Genomic DNA, 23943 nt, shown 5'->3' on the forward strand with positions numbered 1-23943 from the left:
AAAAAGAAAGCTTAAAATCCAGTTTCTGTAATAAATGAGATGCATCTTCATTTGTACACACGTGCTTGATTTTTCCTGCCTGTTTCCCGTGTGCATGGTTCATGCTCCCCTCGGTCATGACTATCAGTTTTTGACAAATACAGAATTTTGGCAAAATCTCATTGGGCATTGCTGGCAGTTTTAAGGAAGTGTGTTAAAAAAGATAGCACTCGAAGTAATGTGATAATTTTCAAAAGTCCCAAATAGTCTTGAAGCTTCACTATTAAACTGAAATAAAGTAAAAACTAATTCTGCAACAGGAAAAATACAATTTCCTAAAAAGGAATATAGGAATATTTATCTTGCTATTCTGCTTGGGAGCTTTGGTTCATAAGCTGCTGGACAAGAACTCTTCTTTTTTATTTTCAAAATAGACCTTTAGTTTGCCGCGTTTTACCCGTATCCCAGCCTGCTGTAGGTTAAGGCACAGTTTGTGCGCAAACAACTCCCAAACGGTGCTTCCCCAGCGAGGGTGGGAGTGGGCAAATCCTTCACCAGGCACATGCGGCTGTGGGGAAGTGCTGGGGTTGCAACACGCTGGTGGTATCAGAGCAGGCTCTGGGATGAGTTCCAGGCACTCACTGCTCAGTCACAGCAGCCTGCCGAAGCCATGGCACTTGTCTCGTTGCAAGAATTTCCGACCCGAGCTAATTTAAACCAAGGGTGAAATGCCTCCAGCAGCACCAGCAGCCCGACAGCCGGCCCGGGCGGCGGCTCCGCTCACCGCGCGGGCTCAGCCCTGCAAGGCAGGGACACAGAATCATGGGAGGGTTTGGGTTGGAAGGGACCTTAAAGAACATTTTGTTCCACACCCCTGCCATGGGCGGGGACACCTTGCACTATGCCAGGTTGCTGCAAGCCCCGTCGAGCCTGGCCTTGAACGCTTCCAGGGATTGGACACTGTCCAGGGATGGGGCAACCACAGCTTCTCTGGGCAGCCTGTGCCAGGGGTGCACCATGCTCACAGTAATTTTTTTCTGAAAATAATTTTGGTAAAGATTTTTTTTCCCTAATACCTAATCTAAACCATTCTTCCTTGTCCTGTCACAACATGCGCTTGTCCCATCCTTCTTGTCCCATCCTTCCTATAAATTCCCTTCAGGTACTGGGAGGCCGTAAATAGGTCACCCGAAACTTTTCTCTTTTCCAGGCTGAACACCCAATTCGGGGTTCGGCGGGGCCGCGAGATAACTCGGTTACACCCACCCGCTTTGTACCTAACACGAGCAGAGCTCAGCCCCGCTCCGCTGTCCCACCTCCCTCCGGCCCCGAGGCCTCTTCCCACGGAAACACGAGCGGCAGCGGAACTGGAAGTGTCCCGGGGATCCGGCGGAAGCGCTCGTTGTCCGGGAGACGCGGCGGCGGCCGCCGGGGCCGGACCTGTGGCGGAGGATGTGGCGTCTGCTGCTGGCGCTGGCCTGGCTCGGTGCGACCCTTCCCGCAGGTGCGGCCGGGGGGCTCGGGGTGCGCGGTGGCGGGGCGGGCGGGCGCGGTGCTGACGCTCCCCTCCGTGCCTGTGTATCCCCTCAGGAGCGGCGGAGCGGAGCGGCCCCGAGCCGGTGCGGTACCGCACGGCCGAGATGGCGGACGCGATGCTGGGCAGCGAGGCCCTGGGCGAGCAGCCCGTGCTGCTGTCGGCGGTGCCGGCAGAGACGAGCGGCGGCCCGGCCGGGGCTTGCGATGGGGCGGCCGCGGGCGATGCGTGCGGGCCCGCGGGGAGCGGCCAGGCCCGGGAGCAGCCCGTGCTGGAGCCCGTGCTGCCCGCGCCCGCCGAGGAGCAGAACGGCACCGACAGCGCCAAGGCTCCCAAGGTGAACTGCGAGGAGAGGAACACGACGGGCATCGAGCGCTTCACGCTGCAGATCCTGAACGTGTCCCAGGTACGCGGGAGGCCCGCTCACTGCTCGCTGTTGGTGTGACCCCGGCAGCCTGCTGCTCTCAGTGCCTGACAGCGAATTTCCCTGCGTAACGTGCTCAGTATTACTGAAGAAAATAGATGAATGGGCAAGGAGGCTTTTTTGGGCCATTATGAGCAGGGAAAAAATGGAGTTGTGGCTCGCTTCATGTGCCTAGGTGTGTTGTCTCTGTGCCTGCAGGGTGCTGCCAGCTTTCCTGTTCTCTGGACTGGTGTTTCTCTTGGAAATCGTTAATGGCAATTAATGCCTGCTCTTTTCTTGTAATGGTTATGTGTATGTATATTTTTAAGTAACAAGCTTTTAAAACGACCTTTAAAAAAGATTATATAGAATTTTCCACCTGTTTTAAAAGGTGTAGCTGCTTGATCAGTATTGCCAAGTATCTAATTGATTGCTGAATGCTGCATCCCAACACAGAATTTAACTCTGTTAAATATGTAATTGTCCACGTTTGTTCTCATGCTTTCTCCAAGGACCTGATGGAGTTCCTGAACCCAAACAGCAGTGACTGTACATTGGTCCTGTTCTACACGCCGTGGTGCCGGTTTTCTGCCAGCCTGGCCCCTCATTTTAACTCTTTGCCCCGAGCATTTCCTACTCTTCGCTTCCTGGCACTGGATGCATCCCAGCACAGCAGGTAACTCACACTCCCTATGCTCTAGCTGCAGCTCATTTCTGTTAGCTTTCAGTTTTATGAACAGGAGTGACCTTTTTCTACATAAACTGACAATTTTATGTAGTGAAACTGACACTTTTGGTACTGTGACTGTCTTTATTTCTTCCTCCAGAAGATTTATTTCCTTCATGCTTTGTTTTTTCTTTTGTAGTTTATCAACTAGATTTGGAACTGTGGCTGTACCAAATATCCTCCTTTTCCAAGGTGCTAAACCTATGGCTAGATTTAATCATACAGACAGGACGCTGGAAACCCTGAAAGACTTCATTTTTAACCAGACAGGTGTGTAAATCAGCCCTGGTTTGCCAGTGGGAAGAACAGGCTGGCTTTAAGGTCCAAATTGGGCTTTCCTGTCCCTGTGTGTGTTCTTTAAAATGAAAGTCATAAAGACCCTGTGAAGACCCAGCAGAGGTTCCCTTAATCAGTTGTTGCTATGAGCTATATTTCAGCCTGTGCTGAGAGCAAAAACTCAGCTGCTTGGGCTGCTGTCACAGAGCAGGGGGAACAGTGGGGTTTAGCTAAAGAGGCTGCCAGAAGAATGGAGCATATCTTCCTGCCCAAAGATTTAATTGAGAATGAAATAAATTAAACTCTCTTTGCCACTCAGCTAGCTCTCTTCTAATTCACATTGAAGTGCTGTCTGGATCTGCATTTCCAGATATGCACAAAAATTAGATCCCTGAAACACTCTAAATTAAATTTCCATGCACTGAAAAACTCTCACAACTTATCCAAGGCTGTTCTGTGGGAGGACAAAACAAGCCTTCTCCTGTTTTGCAAATACACATAAAAACCACTAAGTTTTTCTATCAGTAAATCATATCATGGGATGTACAAGGGCCATCTCACCGAAATTTTAGTCTGCCTGTGTTTGAGCCTTAGTCTGAGAGCAGGAACAAAGCTCCAGATAGAAGCAGCCTCTCTGTATTTAGCGATTACAATGTTGACCAAGTACTTTGTTTTTTAGGGATAGAAGCTAGAAGCGATGTGGCTGTGACAGAGGAAGACTGGGAAGGGCCCCTGCCGAGTGTTCTGACCAAGGGCATAGACTGGCTGCTGCTGTTCTCTGTGCTCTTCCTGGCTGCCTTTGTCATGTACGCCACCGTTCGCACCGACAGCATCCGCTGGCTCATCCCGGGACAAGAGCACGAACACCAGGAATAACCCCGGGTGTTCAGACAGGGACAAAATTTTGCACTTATTGGTGAAGCGGGAATTTTTATGGACTAGAAGTATCTAAGAATGAACTGTTGAATTTGTTGGTTGTAATTTATAATAATGACTAAAAATTGGCTTTAATTTATGAGCTGCTAAATCTGTGACAAGCACATTTGTGGCAATTCCAGTGGTAAGTGAACAAGTATGAAAAAACACGAACTAAAGTATTTATTAAGTTGCTCTGATTGACTTCTTTTTAATGGACTTTGATGTAATTAGTGTTACAGTTCTAATTTGTAGATCAGGGAAGATTTTTACAGCACATTGGTGTGTGCGTGGCACTGCAAGGCAAACAGTGGTGAAGGGAGGTGTTGGTACATTACTTTGACTGTCCATAAAATGAACTATGAAGATGTTTTAAATGATTTTTCACTCCCATGGAGGTGACTGTTCCCACCTCTGGCACTGGGGTTCAGTGCTGATTTTCTCATCTGAGTTTTGACTTAGTAACAGTTCTTTATGAGATTTAGAGTCACTTCCCAAGCTCACCTCACTATTTCTCTGTGTGTATACAACTTATTTACCACATTCCTGTTGGATGAAATTGTATTAATTGTCCTTTAAAAAAATAAATAAATCAGGTTTTTAGTGTAACCTTTTAAGTCCCTTTCTTTCAGAAGTAAAAACATGCAATTTCTGCCTAAATTAGCAAGACCAGTCTTGATGCTTATTTACATTTCTAGTACCATGTTTGCTAGTTCCACACTCTCCACTTGAGGCTACATAAAGAATTTAAGGGTTATTTTAGTTATGATTAGTATGGAGGGCTTTGGATAAGGTACGGACTGATATGTTGTGTGGGGTTGGATTATGTGATTGCATAAAATTTATCATGGTGGAGGCTTGCCAGAGTATCCTCATAAGGTGGTTTGGAGAGCAAATTAACATAAAACAAAGACAGTTTTAAGACTTATTGTTTGACAGATAGCTCAGATCCCTGCAATGCAATTCTTCATTAATTTCTCTGCTGGCTCTATCTTTTCCTCTGGAAACCAGAGGTCATGTATAGCTGTGTCCAGAAAGGAAACTGCACTGGTAAAACTTTGGTGTCACTGAAGATAAAGCTGGGGTGGATGTTATTAATAAAGATTAATAATTGGAGCATTCTTGCCTCTGCCATCTGGTTCGTTTGAGAGGCCCAGGGTTGGATTGTCCCCAGTGCTCACGTCTGCACCGCTATCAGGGATGTGTTTACAAACAGAACGGGGCTGTTTCAGTGCGGTCCCTGAGGTGGAAGTGACACCTGCCCACTCTCTGTGCGACAGAATCCACCCGCGGCCGGCAGCTCTGCTCGGCCCTTCTCCTCCCGGGTAGGTGTCACAAATCATGGAACCATCAAGGTTAAAAGAGACCTTTTAGACCATCTAGACCAGCCCTCCACCAGCACCGCAACTGTAACCCCTAAACCACATCACCCAGCGCCGCATCCCGGCGCCTCTGAAACCCCTCCGGGGCTGGTGACTCCACCGCCTTCCTGGGCAGCCGCTCCAGTGCCCGGCCACCCTGACAGAGAAAAGCTTTTCCTGAATATCTGATCTGAATGCTCCAATCTCAGCTTTAGGCCGGTTCTGGTGCTCTCACTGCAGGCACGGCAGAAGCGATCGGTGTCCCCCCACTCCAGCTCCTTCCAAGGAATTGCACAGAACGCTGCGGTGCCCGAGCCTCCCCGCTCCTGACCGGCGGCTCCGGGCGGCTGCCGCGGCGCAGGCAGTTCCTTTTCCTCCGTCGCTCCGTCTCTCGCGGCTCCTCCCGCGGGGCGGGCCCGGCGGGGCTGGCGGGGCCATGCCGGGCGGCGGGGCCGTGCTGCGGCGGGCGCTGCTGGGAGCGCGGCGGGCGGCGGGCGGCGCCGGGAGCCCCGCGGCCATGGTGAGGGTCGGGGGCGCCGCGCCGGGCCGGGGCGAGGGGCGGAGGGGAGGCACACGGACAGGCCGCGGGCTCGGGTCGCACCCGGCCCTGTTCCCTCGGAACTGGGGGAACTGGGATCGCTCAGCCGGGACAAGCCTCCGGGGAGACCTGGCTGGCACCGTTCAGTGCGCCAAGGGGCATGGGGAGAGCTGGAGGGGATTTGGGGCAAGGGCGTGGAGGGAAAGGATAAGGGGGAATGGCTTCACACTGGTAGGAGGTTAGGTGGGATATCGGGAAGAAATTCTTCCCCGTGGGAGTGGTGGGGCCCTGGCACTGGCTGCCCCGAGGAGCTGTGGCTGCCGCATCCCTGCGAGTGTTCATCCAGGCTGGAGGGGGCATGGAGCAGCCTGGGATAATGGAACGTGCTCCTGCACGTGGCAGGGGTGGAACAAGATGGGCTTTAAAATCCCTTCCAGCCCAAATCATTCTATGATTCTCCCTGTGTCCCCCTGCCATCCCGCCTCACAGCTGATTATTTTATTTTACACAAAGCTAAAAGTGAACAGCACGTGCAGGGTTCAACCCTCGCCCCTCAGGCATGAGAGTTAAGTTTTTTTTTTTAACTTAATGACTGGTTTGCCTGGGCTTCCTCCGAACAAACATTATCCATCCCTCAGGCAACCCCAGCACCAGCAGCCCCTGAGTGTGGGTGCGGTGCCGGCACCTCGGTCAGCATTGGCACCCGGTGCCCGTTCCTGCCTCCCTGAGCTCTGGCCATGCCCCTGACGAGCTGCTGGGGCTGTGAGTGTGGAAACGCCATTGGAGTTTTATCTTTGTCCTTGCTGCTTGCTGCTCCATTTCTGAACATCCTGGTGTGTCAAGGGGCTGACTCAGGACGTGGCCTCCACAATGCAAAACGTGCTCCGTACTCACCAGGGCCTGCATAAAATGTGGTCTCTACATTCCTATTAAAAACGAATTTCAAGTCACAGCATTGTCTTGTCATGTGTCAGGTGAGGTGTCAGGAGAGCACCGCAGTGTCCCCAGAGTTGGCACAGGACATCTCTGTGCCAGCTGGACTTTGTGTTTGAGACAGCAAAGTCCAGCAGTCCTGGACTTGGCTGTCTCAAAAAGAACCACCCCCCTCACGATTTTTTGTGCATTTGCAGTCGAATTTCATCTCATGCCAGATAAAACAGTATGTTTCAAGGCAGCCCTTAGCTTTGGTGATTTTTGTATATGCTTGAAAAATAAATTACGTTAGAAATTTATGCCTATGATGCAGTTATAGCAATGAAAAATCTGAAATTTGTGTTCTGGCAAGCCTAACATTGTGTTTAAAGTGTAAAGAGCCTAAATTAGTTCAGTTTGGGGCCTGTAAAACCCATCTCTTGTTACATCTCTGTATCCCCCTAAACACAAGCAGCAGCAGTGTTGCTGTTAGATTGATTTACTCCATTTGGGGCTTTTTATCCTATGTTATTGGTGAAAATGTTGCTCCTTAGCCCTCGTGGATCTCCAGGCCGTGCTCAGGTCGCATTAATTGCGTTAATTCCTGCTCTGCTCGGACTCACAGCCCCATCTGGTGGCACCGGGGCTCGGCTGGCAGATCCTCACTGCCTCCTATGTCTGAGTGAACCTCTGGAGCAAAACTGCCTTTCTGGAGGATTTCACAAAGCTGAGCCAGTGCTGAAATAAAGAATAAACCAATCTGAATGTAACTGTACTGGGGAGAAAGGTTCTTCCCACTAAAGCATTGCATTTATCATGAGAGCCTGAGAGCCATCTCAGAATATGTGGTCTGAGGAAGGGCTCATGCTCTTAGTCCCTGCTTTTAGAAAAGGAATCAAACCTTTTCCAAAGGCCCCACAGAGCATTCCTCTGTGTCTGGCTCTGGCCTTGTGTGTGGTTCTGCCCCTGATTCAGATATTTAAGCAGAGTTTTAATCTGTCATGTCTGTGCTCCCAGTGGCATCAGGAGGACTCCTGTCACTTCGAGTAACCCATACTTAAACACTGCTGCTTTGCAGAATTTAGTGCTTTCACCAGTAAAAACTTTTTGTAATTGTGTCTGTATTGACATTTTTTTTCTTTTGATTTAGTTACAAGGCTCTTTGTTCCTCATAGAACTCCATAGCATGTGCTGTCTTAAAAGTCCATTCCCACTTTCCTAAAATAGTAAAATACAAAGGAGGTAGAGCGCAATCTCCTGTTTTTCTTCTCTCTTTTGAAATAGGTATTGCCTGATATCTTTTAGCCTTATAATTGTACATTTAGCAAATAGTGTAAATACTTACCAGACAGAGTGGAACATTTGGAAATTCAATGTGATGTTACAGCATCTGGTTAATTCAGATGACCAAGGGTACAGGTATGCGGATGTCCATCTTCATTCCCAGGAGTCTGTTACTTTTCACTAGTTCTGTACAGAAAGCACTTAGCCAAACTTATCTGCCCAAACAGAAATGGCAGGGTTTGGCTGGTTTAGGTTAAACTGGTCTGTGAAACTATAAATGGTAAGAAAAAAAATTCACTGCACAGTGAATTTTCCATATCCTCACCTTTGCACCATACATGACCACGATTTCATGGTGTGGTTTTCTTATTGTTGTACAAAAGAGAACCTCAGCCTCACTTGTGCCATGCCTTTATTTTTTCCCTCAATAGTCCTCCCAGTCTCACTGGTTGACGACAGAGGAAAGGAATCAAGTTTTACTGGATCTCAAAGCTTCAGGCTGGTCTGAGCTGGGAGAAAGAGATGCCATCTACAAGGAGTTCAATTTCAAAAATTTTAATCAGGTAATGATTGTTATATGCCACTTTTAATATAAAGGAAATGTAATTGCTTTAATTTCCATATGGTCCTGATGGGAAAATATTTATATTCAGAAGTTTGGGAGTATCCTGGTGGGGCCAAATCCTCTTGGATTTGCCCTGATGATTTGCTCTCAGATTCTGATCTCATTAGGTGGAGTAAATTAATTCCATGTTGTAGTTGATAAGTAGATTTGTTCTAATATTACAGTTTCGTGATTCTAATATTCAGGTTGGGGTCAAGGTTGGGATTGTGGAATCAGACAAAGCAGTATTTGATCCTGATTTTTTTTTTTCATTACTAGCACTCATAAATAAATGCTGGAAATATGTAACTGATGGGCAGTGGGGATCATTTTTGTCAGGGAACCATGTGAAAAACATAGGTAAATATAAGAAAGAACAGAAACTTTTGGCAAGCAAGGTGGGGAAAGCAAGAACGTTTCAGCTTCTAAACAGGAAGACAAAGTTCCAGTATATCCTTGATTGAGTTGTAATAGCTATCTTGCAGTGTCTTTGGCACACAGAGTGCACAGTACTGGTTTTTATTTACCTCACTGGGTTTTTGTTTGGAAACAGGATCCTGAGCCACATCTCACACTCACAAAAACTTGTCTCATACATTAGTTACAAACTTGCTTTAGAAATACTGAATTTGTCTTGAGACCCCTGCTCAGCTGCATTCCACTGAAAATTCCCTTCTGAGGAATACTGACATTGCTTAGAAAAAGTCACATTCCCAGAACATGCATTTCCTTTCTGTTTTATTTCTGAGGGAGGGGTGAGCTCTTTCTTGGGAGGGAAGGAGTTTCCAGGGGTTTGTTGGGATGATGGGTTTCACCAAGCTGGTTCTTTCCCTCACTATGGAGGGACATGGCAAGCTGCAGTTTGGGGATGCTGTGGGTTTGTTGCTGTGTGTAGGGACCAGGAGCTGTGCTGTGAGCTGTTTACATGGCTGTGCCTAAACCCAGAACAAGATGTTTTAGGAAACCACAGTGAGCTGGATAAACAACAAATGTTAATGCTGGCCCTTTTTTTTTTGCTGTTTCAGTGGCTGTCATATTAAGGAAAACCCAGGCAGTAGAGAGAAGGTGGGTGAGGTGAGCTGGGAGAAAGCAAAAGAGAAAACAACTGCAGAAAATCCAGCTCATTAGCAGGACTGTGCTGGTCCAGGGAGCACGTCCAGAGCCATGAGTACATTTTTAACCTGAATGTTAATACAGAGCAAACAGAACCAAATCAGTTCATTCCAAGGACAGTGAAGGGGAGAAGCCCATGAGAGGGAGCTCACAGGAAGCCTTGGTGAGATGTGCAGGCAGCTGGAGCAGCCAGGAATGTGGCAGGTTAGAAGTGACCCTTGGAAGAGTTGAGATTTTCTGACTTGAATATTCATGAAATGGCATCTCTGCCTGGTTGTGGTCAAAGTCTTTGTTGGTTCAGCACAACTAGAAGTGAAGTTGCCCTCAAAATTATTTAAAAACTGGTTTTGCCCACTGTAAATGAGTAACTCAGTTTGATCAGATGGATTTAGACAGTCTCTGTCTGCCAACAGACAGGTGAGGAGACAGATCAGTGTCCTGCACCAGCAGATAGCTGGAAAACGCATTGCTTTGACAAAAATTTACAAAGTTTTTTTTTTTTTTTTTTTTGGACAGTGTAGATTTATCTTACCTACCAACTTAGGTAGATATCCATATGTCTTCCTGATTTGAAGGTGGATGGAGCACAGACCAGTATAGGAAATTGAGTATATTTAAATTTGCTTGTTGGTAAACGATGAACTATATGTCAGTACTTCTAGTACCTGTAGTCATGGGAGGAGTACTTTAAAGTGCCACTTGAATTTTTTGAGAGCTATTAGAACAGGGTCTTCCATTCTTAGCTGCTTTCATGGATGTAAGGCAGAAATGAGAGCAGAGGCTGGGAGTTGGCTTCAAAATGGAATTTCTGCCCCCAGCTGGGAGAAAAAGCCATGAAGGTGGGTACTCTGGGCAGCTCTGCTTGGATCAAGCATAGATCTGAATATCTGAGGGCAGAATTTCCCCTGCTGATTTTTATGGATTTACTGCAGTATCCCTTTTGCTGTTACAGAGGGCAGAAATCATTGCTGTTCTCATAGTCCAGGGCCAGGCTCAACATGCAGATCCCAAGGGCATCAGATCCTTAGCTGGTATTAGAGAGCAGGTATTTGCCTTTCGATAAGTTAAAGCTGAAAATAAATTTAAATTATGCATGTATGCCTAATTTTATTAAATTATGCACATATACTTGTATTTGTAATGATTATTAGTAAACCCTGTGTTTACTACAACCTAGGAAACAAATGAAAAAAGTGGAGCTATACCTGCCTTGTACTTTGGGAGAATTTGGTCCTGCAATGAAAAAATGGAATTTGTAGGTACAACTGCTTTCATTTAATGTAATAAATATTCTATTTACAGGATTTAAAGTGTTTAGTAAAAGTCAAAGGACTGAGAAATGTCATTTCCTCAATGATCTTCTTGCTGCCCTTTTACAGATGGCATAAAATCAGGTGTGGAAAAAAAAATCACCCCCAAAAATACACACAAAGAAAAAAGTAGTTGAACTGACATGAAAGGTATTTCAAATTTATGTTTTGCAGATTATATTGGTATGATTAATGTATTCATTCCATTTTTTTTATTGCTTCTTGCAGATAATGTTCATGATGCATGGAAAATTCTGTGGCTTCAAAATCTATGCCAGGTTTACAAAGTCTATGTATGTCAACAGATGTTAAGAATATAAACACAACTTTTATAATAAAGTTGTGCAAATGTGTAGACTTGAGCTTGGTTTATGTATATTATTTTCAGCATGAGAATGAAATGAAACTTCTGTGAAAGAAGAATTATTTGGATTCCTGAAGCTTTCAGGCTGAGATTAGCTCAGTTAAAAGCTATCAGCAGTGAGCTGCCTTTGTTAAGGCTGTCAAGCTAATGACACTTCTGGCTCAGGGAATTAGTTTGTAACCCAGAATTTGAAAGCACTGATGGTGTTTGTTATTCTGAGGATACATTTTCACAAAAATGGACTTTGGTGGGACAATTCTCTGAAATAAGCTGGAAACCAGCCTGGGGTTTCTGCTGAAACTCTTGGTTGGTTTTGTTGCTGTGGATGGCCACCAAGCACCAGTCCTGGGGACTGGATGTCATTGGCTGTATGTTCCCAGAATGTGAGGCAGGCTCCTGGGGGCTTGGTGTTCTGCATCTTGTATAAAATAAAGTATACCAGTGGTGGGGGGAAAAATGCAATTCAGCTGTAGAGGAGAGTGCTGCGTCCAGAAGAGCTGTGCTGATGGCACCAATGCCTCTGTTCCTCCATGTGCCTTGCAATTGCCCTGAGCTGTTGTCACTGTGGAGTGGCAGGTAGGCAGGGATGAGTTAACACTGGGGTCTTTTACCTCCAGGATCCTGAGTGGGGTGCACTTGCTCAAAGCCCCCGGGCTGAGTCCCTTTTCCAAGGGAACATGTGCTTGGCTGAAACCTCTGGCTGTGAGGGAGGTTTTGGAGAGGAGGTGGACTTGGAGCACTGGATGGCAAATCCCAATTCTTGCTGTGCATCTGAGTGCTCATGAGCCTCTACAAACCTCACATCAGGGAGCTTCTCTGGGGCCTCTCTCCCAGGCTGCAGGGCAGAGCAGAGTGGCTGGTGAGGCTTGCAGGCCATGGTGTAGCACCATGAAGTGATGTTGTCATCCATTCACATCTTTGTGCTGCTGAAACAGAACGGTTTTCTTCCAGTGGAGCAAGCCCTCTGCTTCCAGTCTGATGAATAAGATTGGGAATTGGGATAGAAAGTTGATTTATGCCTCCAGATCATGCTGGTAACTTCTCCCAGCATTTCAGGTCAGTTCACCTTGGGAGCAGTGAACTGGAAGAGGGGACAGGCCTGGTTTAAAGATGTGAATTTCTGCCAGATTCATCTCAAGCCCAGTCCTGGGCTGGGCGTGCAGCTGTGAAAGGCTGTGAGTGCAGGATGCCAAGTGCTCAGTTTGGGTCCTATATCCAGCTGCTCATTTTCCCAGAACTTGCAGGAACATCTTAGCTCTGAGACTTCCATGTCTCTTGTCAAACTTGGTTGGATTTGACCAGAGGGTTTAAGGGGCAACTGCCTGTGTGATTGCGTTTCCGTAGGTAATCACACCAAGGCAGCAAATGCAGTTAGGAAATTACAAAGGTGGGCAAGTTTGCTAATGGTCAGGTTCAGAATTTACAGCTGCTTTCTTTTATAGGGTAAGTTTTTAATTAAGTTTGTTTTTTTAAAAAAAAATGTGTAGGAAGTCTCCATAAGACCTCTAACATCATTTTCTAAAATGACAGGAAATCAAATGCTCTAAGAGTTTTAAAGCTATTTCAGATACATTTTTTGTCTTTTGGGGCAAGAGGGTGGAGGTGGAGGATGAGTCTGAGTGGAGGGGACGGTGCGGAAATGCTGCGCACTAAGAGTAGAGGCCCATGTGTCTCAGTGCAATTTGTGTCTTGGGTTTTGAGAACATATTTAAAGATGTGCAAAAAATCTAGGAGTATTAAATAAGTTATTTTTCTCACTTTGCATTTCCTTTCCAGATTCACTGTCTCTCTTGGTTGGAATCTGGGAGAAAAAGGTCAGACAGAGCATGTTGTGGTACATGCCTTTTTTTCTTCCTCCTGGTGATGCCAATTTTTTTTCTTTTGGCTGTAGGGAGACATGCTCAGATTTGTCCCTTTAAATGGATGATCCTTGTTGTATGATCCCAGTTACACATCCAAACGAATTTGGTGGGATATGCAATGCATACTCTTGATTTCTTTCAATGGCAGTACTTTCAAAGGCCAGTGCCTTCAATACAATCTGGATCCATCCTTTTTCTACTCCTGGCACATTGCTTTGTTTTTTACATTCATCAAAGGTTGGAAAATTTGGTTTTATACATATAGGCAGTGTATTTTGTTTCCACTTTATGTACTTAATCTTTTGGCTGTTTGTCTAAAATACGTCCACGCCTTGTATGTATTGAAAACATTATATCCTTTAACTTACAATCTGCAGAGTTAAAATGAATTTTATGGTAAATATTCAGTTGTGGACCACATCTCCAGCTTTTTATATGCCACAGCGGTCTTGTGGTTTTTTTTCTTCTCCATTGTCTGATAGTGAGGTCATTTTCAGTCCTCTTGAGATATTTTATTCCCAGCCAGATGCAGGCCATATATTAAAAGTAGCACCTGTGGCTAATATCACAGCAGCTTACCATAAATTTACATGGTAACTAGGATTATATCTGTCAAGACTGTTAAAAAATGTCTAGTTTTAATTTGATTTCCAGTATTGAAGGAGCTCTCCAACATTTTGCTTCATAACTATATTTTAAAAGTTAAAATCACTCCATTGTTAAGTTTTATGGCGCTCCCAGTGCCCATTAAGTTGATTTGTTAAACGGGGGTCAGAATAAAGCAAGTTGGCTACGGGAGGATCGGAAACCAACCCATTTGTGACAAATTTAGTCCTCGCGTGTGAATCTTCTCAGAGCCCAGGGAGTGATTGGATTCAGGTGCAGCCTGTGTCAGTTGTGTTTAACCTCAAAGCCTGAGCAGCCTCAGCCCAACTGTCACTTCTGCTAATTGAAAGTTGGACCTTTTTTCATACATTTTGGGGGGAATTGCTATTTTTAATGTAGTACTGCTCTGCCAGCTCCTTCTGCTAGAGTTTTGCATTTGATTGCCTGTCAACTAAAAATAAATTATTTTTTTATCCAGCTAGGTAGGTGCTGGTTTTCATATAGGCTTTCTGAAACTGCTTCATTTTCCATTATCCTTTGAGTCCTCTCCCATATGCTGTGATTTGTGCACCTGCAAAGTTATGAAAGTATTTCATAACTTTGGTAGTTATGTTGGTAGTTATGTTGTTCACTAACTTCCCAGCGTTTATGAATACAATAACCGATTTACAATAAATCAGAATTATTTATGAGTGGGTTTACAGAGTTGGAAATACTTTTGTATCTGAAAATAATGAATTTTGGGCGTATTTGCCTGTTGACATTTTCTTTTATTAGAAACTGATAGTGAAGTTTCTGGGACTGGCAGAGGTTAACCTGCAGGCCAAAACACAGTCAATGAACTGCATCAAGTGTCTCAGAGCAGAGCACATTAAAAATATATGATTCCTGGATGGTCACACCTTCCTTGAGTTTATTCTTGGGATTGAGTGGGTAAATAAAGAGTCTCACCTCTGAGTCGGCAGGTCAGGGTGCAGCTGTGGGACCTGGACGTGATCCACCTGCCCGTGCTGCTGCCTGCCACTGCCTGTGGGACCAAGGTACTGCAGGGTCTGGGGGAAATGACATGAGAGGTTCCTTGTTTGGAAGCTTATGATTCTCCATCCTTGGCCTTGGAGAAGGAGGAGATGGCACTGGAGCTCTGGTCAGCATGTCTGGTGTCCAGTGATTCTTCCAGCTAATTGGCAGTCAGTGGTGAGGAGTTATGCAAAGCTTGGAGGTCTGTAGTGGTGGTAATGTGTGATCTGGTTGTGTCTAAGAAGAAATGAAATCCTTGGAGATGGGAGTTGGGAAATAAGGGAATTATTTTCTTCTAACAGCCATCAGGGCCTGCCATGTACAAACCCATAGAGTCCTAGAATGGTTTGGGTTGGAAGGGATCTCAAAGCTTATCTCATTCTGTACCCCTGCCATGGTCTGGGACACCTTCCACTATCCCAGGTTGCTCCAAGCCCCATCCTTAGACACTTCCAGGGATGGGGCAGCCACAGCTTCTCTGGGCAGCCTGTGCCAGGGCCTCACCACCCTCACAGGGAGGAATTTCATTCCAATACCCAATCTAACCCTGCCCTCTTTCAGTTTGAAGCCATTCCCCCTTGTTCTGTCACTCCATGCCCTGTTAAGAAGTCCCTCCCTTTGTCTCCTGTAGCCCCTTTAGGTGCTGGTTCCTCTTTGTGCTGTTGACTATCCCATCTCCTCTTTGCCAGGCTCTGTGTGTGCAGATGCCACTGTGTCCCACCTGCCTGTGACAAGTGCTGTTACAGTACCCACGTCACCATTACAATTTCATTGTGGCACTGCCAGTGGTGTCAGGCCACCAGACTTATTTAAAATGTCACAATATTAATAATGTTTAAATAAAGATAATTATTTTTAAATTGAAGACTCACATATGGTCATATGTCCTTCATCTCCTTCATCATGAAAAATGTCCCATCCTGGTTGTGGTAGAGTTTGCATCAGTTTTTTTTTTTTGGTTTTGTGACTTAACTGTAATTTGGCATACTTATTTTCTTGATGAGTTAATCATATTTCTCCCTAGAATAAACCATTATTTTATTGTTTATAATTAGTGGGGTGTGGTGTTTCTAATTGCTGAGTTTCCACCCTCAGTAGACCTGTTGTATCTCCTTTTATGCACTTCACTGCTTAAAATCTACCCAGCTGACCTTTGGGCTGCTCTCCAGTTGACTCCAATACAAATGCTTTTCTTAACAGATGGATTTATTATCACTCAAGTAAAAATTATTACAGCATTTGTTTTATACTTGTTGCATGCATCGATCTGAAGATGCAGAAGAAATGATTTGTCAAAATGCCTTTTGGATCGCACAAGCTGTCTTGTAGATTTGTAGCAAGAGAAGAGTTTATCTTTTTTTTTCAGCTGCACAGATTGATTGTTTCAATTAAACAGAATAAATAATGCCCTATGAGCCATATGGACAGTGCTCAAAGAGATAAATGGGAGCAAGTCAATCTAATTTTAGCTACATTTTGGGTACTTCCCATGATAAAACACCTTTGGAAAATGAATGGAAAAGTCAATGGGTTTGAATTGAGTTGAATAGCTTCATTTGGGAAAATGCAAGTATGACTGCCTCTTTTGAGGAAGATGGTTACTCAGATGAATGTTTTTATCTTTTCAGTTAAGGAAAACTAGTTTCTTGAAACTCCTTTATGCAATAACATTTATTTTTATGGCGGGACTGGAACGATGCTGGTTAAATGCAGTCCTGGTTGTCTAACCTTTTGCATCCCCTTGCTTTTGGAGCAATGCCTGCCTACAGTTTCGAACTGTAAATTGCCTGTAGCACCAGCAGCCCTCCCTTTCCCATACTCCCACAAAGGAGCAACACGCTTTGGGATATTATCCTCTGCAGCTGCAATTAAAACTGGACTCCGGCTGGCGGAATAAACTGAAATAAAGCTACAACGCCCCTATTTCAGAATGAACCATTACTCACCAAAAGCACATCAAACCCACTTAGCGGACATCCGTTAATCCCGCCGTGGGGCGGTTCAGGCTTTAATGCACACTGTTTTACACGTTAAGGGGTTTGAAGTGCAGGGCCAGCGCTGACCTTTCGCATCTGCTCCTCTCGCAGTAGGAATCTCCGCTCGCCGCTCCCCGTCAGGCCGGATTAGCGTGATGAAGTGCAGCTCTTCTGCTGGCTGCAATTTCGGGTTTTGATCAGAATTATTTCTTTCACAAACAATCACGTTTGGCTAAAACGTTACATCTGCTCTGGAAAGCCACTGGCAGGGCCGTCGTTTATCAGGGCGAGGCATGTGGAGGTTTTTTTAGCCCTCTCTTATAAAGCTGCAAACCCACTTCACGTGGCTTTTTGGGGGAGAGTTTCCTTTCTTGCTCTTCCCCTTGTCCTTTATTCCTTTAGTTTTGTTTGGCTGAGATGAAAAGTCATTTTTGACAAACAAGAAGCTGGGTGTGATGTTTTGGAGCTTTGGTGGGAACACAGTGATGAGTGGGAAGCCCTGTGCTGAGTCAGCACTGCACTGTTTGGTGTATTTATTGCTAAGGATGCTTTGAAGTAAAATGTTATTTATTCCTAGGATCAGAGGGAAAAGTCCTGATTACATGATCTACCATGATTTTCCTTGGACTGGGGTGAGAATAACAACAGACAATTAAATATATGTCTGTGTATGTCCAGGGTGTCCTTGGTTGAGGGAACATTTACTCTGTCTTACAGTGGGTGAGTGCTCATAGTGAGCAAAAATACTGTTAACTGTACAAGCCCAGAATTCTGGGTTTATGCACATGTCTTGTAATGCTCAATCTAACAAAAAACCCAAGAGTTGTACAAAGGGTTTCCCTTGGTGGTGTGCTCATATGAATGTCTAAAAGAAATTTGGTGTTCAGTGGAGGACTCAGAATTACTGTTTGCCTCCCCTCCTGAGCCCGTGTCTCCATTTCCAGGTGGACCAATGTACAAGCAGTGTGGGTTGCCCAGACAAACCTTTGTGTTCTGCAACCAACAAAAACTTTGCAAAATATTGCTCATTGAACACACTCTGTCACTTCCAGGCATGTGCTTGGAGCATAAGAAGGGGTCTGAAGACAGTGGATAATGTTAAGTGCAAGTTGAGTACCTGAATTGTTGGCAGTTAGGTGAGCCTTGTTCTAATAACACCGCTTAATGTAGCTGCTTTTATCTTTTTTTCTGTGACCTGCTCCAGCCATTCTTCCAAACAGCAGAGACAGGAGATGAATCTACAGATCCCAGAGGGAACAGTGGGCATGGCAAACCAGGCAAGGGACCCGACTGTGCGGATCTTGAGGGATATCCTGTCTTCTCTGGGAAAATTCTTGGTCTGTCTTGCTCTTTTTCCCCAAATGATCTGTTGTTTCTAGACTTAAAATGTCTTGTTTGCAAAATAACATTTGAATTTTATGGTGCAATATAAATTAGCAGCCTGACAGTGCTGGCCCAGGTAAGTCTCCTCCTGTGTTCCCCAAACTCTACTAGAAGAGGTGTCCAGACATTAAAACTCGTTCTGACAGTGCAGTAGGACTTCAGGTTCAGTGCAGAACCTTCAGCAGTTCAGCTGAGTGAAATGATTCCCTGACTAGGTCTGACATAAATGGTCCTTAGTTTGCTTTATTGCAAATCTCTAGATCTTTCTAGCTTCTGGCTTGGCCAAGAGAATGATTGTAAGACCTGTCCAAATTCCTCACATCTCCATCGTGTTTTCTCTGTTGCGTGTTTGAATTGCTGAACTTGTCTTTAAAAAAACAAACTAAACCAAAAAAGCTGGCGGGATAGTGGAAGATGAAATGGTCATGAGACCAACATCTTCTCTTAATCCATCATAAAGCAAAGTCTTTCTTACCACTCTTTGATGTGTTCTTAGGATCATAAATGGCAAATATTTAGAGGATTATCAGAGGCAGGATGTGATTGCCCTTGGATGCTCAGCAGAGAAGATGTTGGATATTAAACTGATAGTGTATGTAATCTTGGCCAAAAGACCAAGGAGAATTTTGTCTGAGCATCTCTGTATTATCAACAGCATGGATGGCTTGTGAACTTCACTTTCATGTCTACAGAATGAAATCATTCCTTCTCCAATGAGTAAAAACAAACACTGGGGAAAATTGCAGAATATTTCGTTTTGCTCCAGTCAAATCTGTTTCATCCAAAATGTGGCATGATGGGATAATGAACTTCTCTGTTCTTCTGCACCATACCTGCACTCTGTAAAAGTCAGAGGGTTTGAGAAACTTTTAGAAGGGGAACATTTACTTAAATTAATTCTGATTTGCTCTGGTTTACGATACCTTCGTGTCATGGGCTGGCACTGTGCTGTCAAGGATGATTCATTGCCCTCTGCCTTAGCAGAGGGCTCAGGTGCCTGAATTCAGAAGGCTGGAACTGGGGGCTCCCTACACCTTGTTACTACTTTATTTTTATTGTGGTTTGTGTGATGGCTTTATTACAGTACAGCCAAGGGTTTGATTTGCTGGACCAAACATTAGTTTTAGCAAGTCAAATTATCATTGTTCTTTCAGTTGTGCAGCCAAGAGAGTTTGTTATTTTAAGTGCCTGATTACTTTAGCAGGTGCTCAGTTAATGGGGACTTCACTGTTATTTCATGTTTTTAGGTAGGGTGCAAAAATCTCATTTTAAAAAGTCATGTTTCATGAAATAGCTTTTTTTTTTGGTCCAAACCTCCTAAGGGCAACCTTTATATTCCATTTTTTAACACAAAGCCCACAAAAATGGCTTGAGAGGTGGAGAGCTACATTGAGATTATGACATGGCTGAAGGATTTCCACCATGCTCTAGTTCAGTCCTGACACCTGAGATTATTTCCCCCTTTTTTTTTCCTGGAAAATGTAATTCAGAGATCTACAATTTTTAATAAATAAAATAATATTAACCAGTCCATAAGTGCTGAGGGACCTGGGGGAAAAAAAGGAGAAATTAAAGCATTTATTTTCTATATTTTGATATGAAATGATGCATCACAAATACCACATGATTTAGTTGCAGATGTGGTTGGGATTTAGGGTATCTACTCATTTTGCAGAAGTTTTATGGGCAACTATCATATTCATCTACCTATAAACCAATGAAAGTATTTTGTAATATGTTTGTATTGACATTGAAACTTTTATCACTTCCAGAAAGTTTTTATGCTGCCTTAAGACATCTCCATCTTCTTTCTCTTCTACTCCACCAAGTCTATATTGGATATAGAAGGAAATTCTTCCCTGTGAGAGGGATGAGGCCCTGGCACAGGTTGCCCAGAAAAGCTGTGAATGCCCCATCCCTGGAGTGTTCAAGATCAGGTTGGATGGGGCTTGGAGCAACCTGGGCTAAGTGGAAGATGTTCTTCCCCATGGTAGAGGATTACAAGTAGATGGTGTTTAAAGTGCCTTCCAGCCCAGAGCATTGTGTCCTTCTGATCCTGAGATGTCACAGCTTCGGTCACTGCTGAGCTGGGAGGATGAAGCCCTGAGCTCCCATCCCTTTGCAGAGCTGCACCTCAAGCACTGTCAGAACTGTGATATGCCTAGTGCTGCACTGGGTCTAGAGGGTGCTGTGTAAATGCAAATTTCCCTTTGCCACAAGTGGGCTTTTCCTGGGAGAGCATTCCTGGAATTGCCTTCTGTCATCTCCCGTAGCTCTGGACCTTGTAGCGGTACCTGGGTGAGGAAGGTCCCCATGGAGGCAGGGCTGTGCCTCCCAGCTCCGCTCCTCCCTGCCTCCAGTTATCCTGCATGGTCCTCAAATTGGCAAATCATATGACAATAAACAGAAATACTCTCAGTGAAGAGAGAAGGGGAAACTGTTGTTTATCTGGTCAGGTGGTTTAGATTAGCAGTGATGCTGGTCTGTATTATGTTACTTTAAATCATAGTGTCCCAACAGGACATAAATTATGAAGATTGTTACAGTATGTTTCATCCAATGTAAGATCAACAAATTGGAATAATTTTTTTAATAGGAAAATCAGTGCTTTGGCAAGGTTATTGTTGAAGAATTTAATTTAACTTGAGCTTTGCTTGCATTATTTCTTAATATATAAAAACTATTTGCATAATGTACGAAGTATAAACATTTTTAGAATCAAAGGCAAGAATGCCTTTTCCAAGATTACATGGAGTGGCAAACTACTTAGAATAGATCAGTGTTTGTGCTTTTGCTGTCAAAAATGTTTGATATAGAGCTGGCAAGCTGGTTTCTTCACTGACATAATTGTAAACAAGTGTTGGGAGACAGAAACAGCATTCTTTGGAGAACATGGTGTAAAGGTTTGCACATTCTCTGCTGCACATCTAACACAGCAATGTTTACAGCTGCAAGAGGAATGTAAATAGGTAACTTTTTTTAGAGTGTAAAGCAGCATTGCATTTTTGTGTGAATGATGTATGCAGATAAGTATGGGGGATGCGAGTGGTCAGCAAGATGCCAGTGTTCTGGATTTTCAAAGAACATTGTAAACACAGAAAAGCGTTGGCAATTCAGTTGGAGATTGGAGTTGTGGGGGTTTGGAGTTTTTAGTTTCAGATATTGCTATGAAGATGGAAATGGCATCTCAGTCCATGCCAGAGTGTCTTTAGTATTACTCTTCCATTCTTTCCCCTCAGTATTGTCATTCAGAGTTAAGAGCACTGCTTTCCCCAGTCACAGGTGATGCTGTGGAATGGGAAGCTTGTCTCTGTTCACAATATTTTGCTGCTCAAGCTATTAAAGAGGAGAAAACCAAATTTCTACCAGTGGTTCATCAGGTGTTGTTCACCTTCAGACCCTGTTGGCTGCCCATGCCAGGATGGAGCGAGTAGGGAATTGTAGCACAACACCTGATCTGTCTTGTCTATGCCTTGAGGCCTCAGCAGAGAGGTAGGGGACATGAGGAACCTGAGTTTAGCTCTATTTTGGTGCATGGTTATTTTCATTCTTAATTACTGTCCCACTGTTCATAGATTGATCTTAAAAAGGGGGAAGCAATGAGATGTTCACCTGATTTATGTTGTATGTGAATCCAGACACAGACAAAAAGGAGGAGGAAAATATCTAATGCCACATGGATCCAGTGTCCCCTTCAAGCAGATTGATGATGCCAACAGGGAAGAATCCCAATATTGGGATTCCTGTGGTTTTGGGAATGGATACCTGTCCTTCTGTGCTGCCATCAGCTTCCTAAATACTAATTAGATTCCTCTTTTTGTGTTTTAACTCTGTTGTCATTTTCAGATAAAGACTGCAGCTTTGTGACATGATTGATGCGTATTTATCTGATAAAAGTATTTAGTGATGGAGTAAATAGAATCAAAATAAAACAAAGTCTGATTTTTTCCTGAGAGCACAAGAGAAAATGTAGTGAGAGCCCTCATGACTAGCAGCTGATCCTGACTTAAAATATCTTGACTTCAAAGAGCTTTTCTCCTTTTATCTGCTGGCTTTTAGCTCACTATTAGGTAGTAATGTCAGCTGGGTATGTGAAAACTTCTGGAGTTTGGGAGTGAACCTTAATGATTGATTTTATTGTTACAAGTGTCAAACTCTAAGGAGAATACATGCTGTATCCTGGGTACTTTTTACTCAGGTGAGTGGAGAGCAAATGTGTGAGGTGTAGTCATCTCCTGTGTGACAGTGTCACTGTAACCTGAGTAATTCATTAATTTCCCACTGATAAATGGTACAGATGCAGCCTGGGAGGCAGGGGAAGGGAAGACAGGTAGCCCTTGTGCTGCAGAAGGTCGGGGTTAATGCTACCTCCAGCGTTATAATGACAGATGGGAGGCAGAAACCTTAATGTACTTGTGATTAGCACATGCTTTCCTTGGCTGCGCGTCCAGAGGATTTAAGAAGCCTGAGTGCACACTTCATTTTAAAACAAACAAACAAAAAAAAAGTGTGCATGGTTATGTCGTTGAGCCTTTCAGCTGTTTTGCTTAAATATCTCCACTTGGAGTCAAGTACTGTCAGCTGCTTTCTCCTGGAGATGCACGGGGTGATCCATCATGGGACTCGTGGTGGGTGATGTATGAGCACAGCACAGCGACCTGGGAGCCTTTGATGTATAACTCATCAAGATAATGTTGGCAAGCATTGTACAAAAGCAGCCTGTTTAAAAAGTATTAAGATGAATGGATTCCTTGCTTAAGAAGTGTGAAAGGAAGAATAATAGCAGATTAGCTTTGGGATCCGGGGGTTCTCCCAGAGCTGCGCAGTGCTGGGCGGGGCAGAGGAGTGCGCGGAATTTCATCTTTCCTCCCAGTTCTGACAGCAAAGTGTCTGGCCCTGGTTTTCCCATTCCCAGGCAACAAAAGTAACATTAAATCTTATTTTGTGATAGTGGATTATATCAGTTTCAAGCGTAGCTTGACCAGTCACAGAACATCATGAGGCAGCTGAATTCTTTTATAGTTTACCTTGGCTTTTTTTTCACTTATTTGGGTTAGCTTGTTTTTCTAAGAGTAGCCCTGATTTTTATCTCATGGAGACATACTAGGACTGCTAGTATTTAAGAAACATTTTAAATGTGATGTGATGACTGAAACACCATTAGTTTTTAATTCCTTCTTTCATGATCTTAAAAGATGTGAAGGGAAGAGACATACCAGCGCACCCAGGCATCTTTTCTGTGCAGGGTTGCTTCACTCCTTACTTACATGCTCTTCATGGTTTGTTGCAGGGACTCTGCACTCTGCCACCCTTTAGGTGGTGTCATCTGCACGTGGAGTTCCCTTAATGTCTGGATACTATTTTAGTCCAAATGTCCTAAAAGGGTTAGGTTAAAAATGTGTCTAATATGCCTATTACTGAAAAACCAGAATACTTCATAATATTTACTGCATCAAAGTCTCTTTTAATACTTTTCTGTGGTTTCTAGAAAATGCACAAAACCTTTCTTTCTCCTGTCTTTTTATTTTTGAGGGAAAAACCAGAAAATGTTCTCATGTGGAGCTGAGGGACTGCACTTCCCTGTTATTAACAGAGTGAAAGTGTCAAGACTGTGTTGGGTCTCACTGTCATGAGTGAAGTGGTTGTCCCACTTTCATCAAGAAATGTGTGATGGTCTGATAAACTCTGCCCACCAGTGCAGTCTTGACAATGATCTTGCACTGCAGACTGCATAATAATTTTCATTATTTTTAATTAAATTTGAAGAAGTGCAGACTCC

At 44.3% G+C, this 23943-nt stretch overlaps 1 protein-coding gene across 1 annotated transcript in view; it reads left to right on the forward strand.

The window, feature by feature from the left end:
- Positions 1 to 1096: 1096 nt before the first annotated feature.
- Positions 1097 to 23943, forward strand: part of TXNDC15 (thioredoxin domain containing 15) — a 28830-nt gene continuing 5983 nt past the window's right edge. The window contains exons 1-7 of the mRNA XM_030957707.1: positions 1097 to 1483; positions 1570 to 1919; positions 2429 to 2592; positions 2783 to 2913; positions 3599 to 3787; positions 5405 to 5715; positions 8361 to 8492. Of these exons, the coding sequence (XP_030813567.1) occupies positions 1432 to 1483; positions 1570 to 1919; positions 2429 to 2592; positions 2783 to 2913; positions 3599 to 3787; positions 5405 to 5715; positions 8361 to 8492 (1329 nt within the window). The 5' untranslated portion in view covers positions 1097 to 1431. The remainder of the gene's footprint in view (positions 1484 to 1569; positions 1920 to 2428; positions 2593 to 2782; positions 2914 to 3598; positions 3788 to 5404; positions 5716 to 8360; positions 8493 to 23943) is intronic.

The sequence above is a fragment of the Camarhynchus parvulus genome, chromosome 13 (genome assembly GCF_901933205.1).
Source record: "Camarhynchus parvulus chromosome 13, STF_HiC, whole genome shotgun sequence".
Taxonomy (NCBI): domain Eukaryota; kingdom Metazoa; phylum Chordata; class Aves; order Passeriformes; family Thraupidae; genus Camarhynchus; species Camarhynchus parvulus.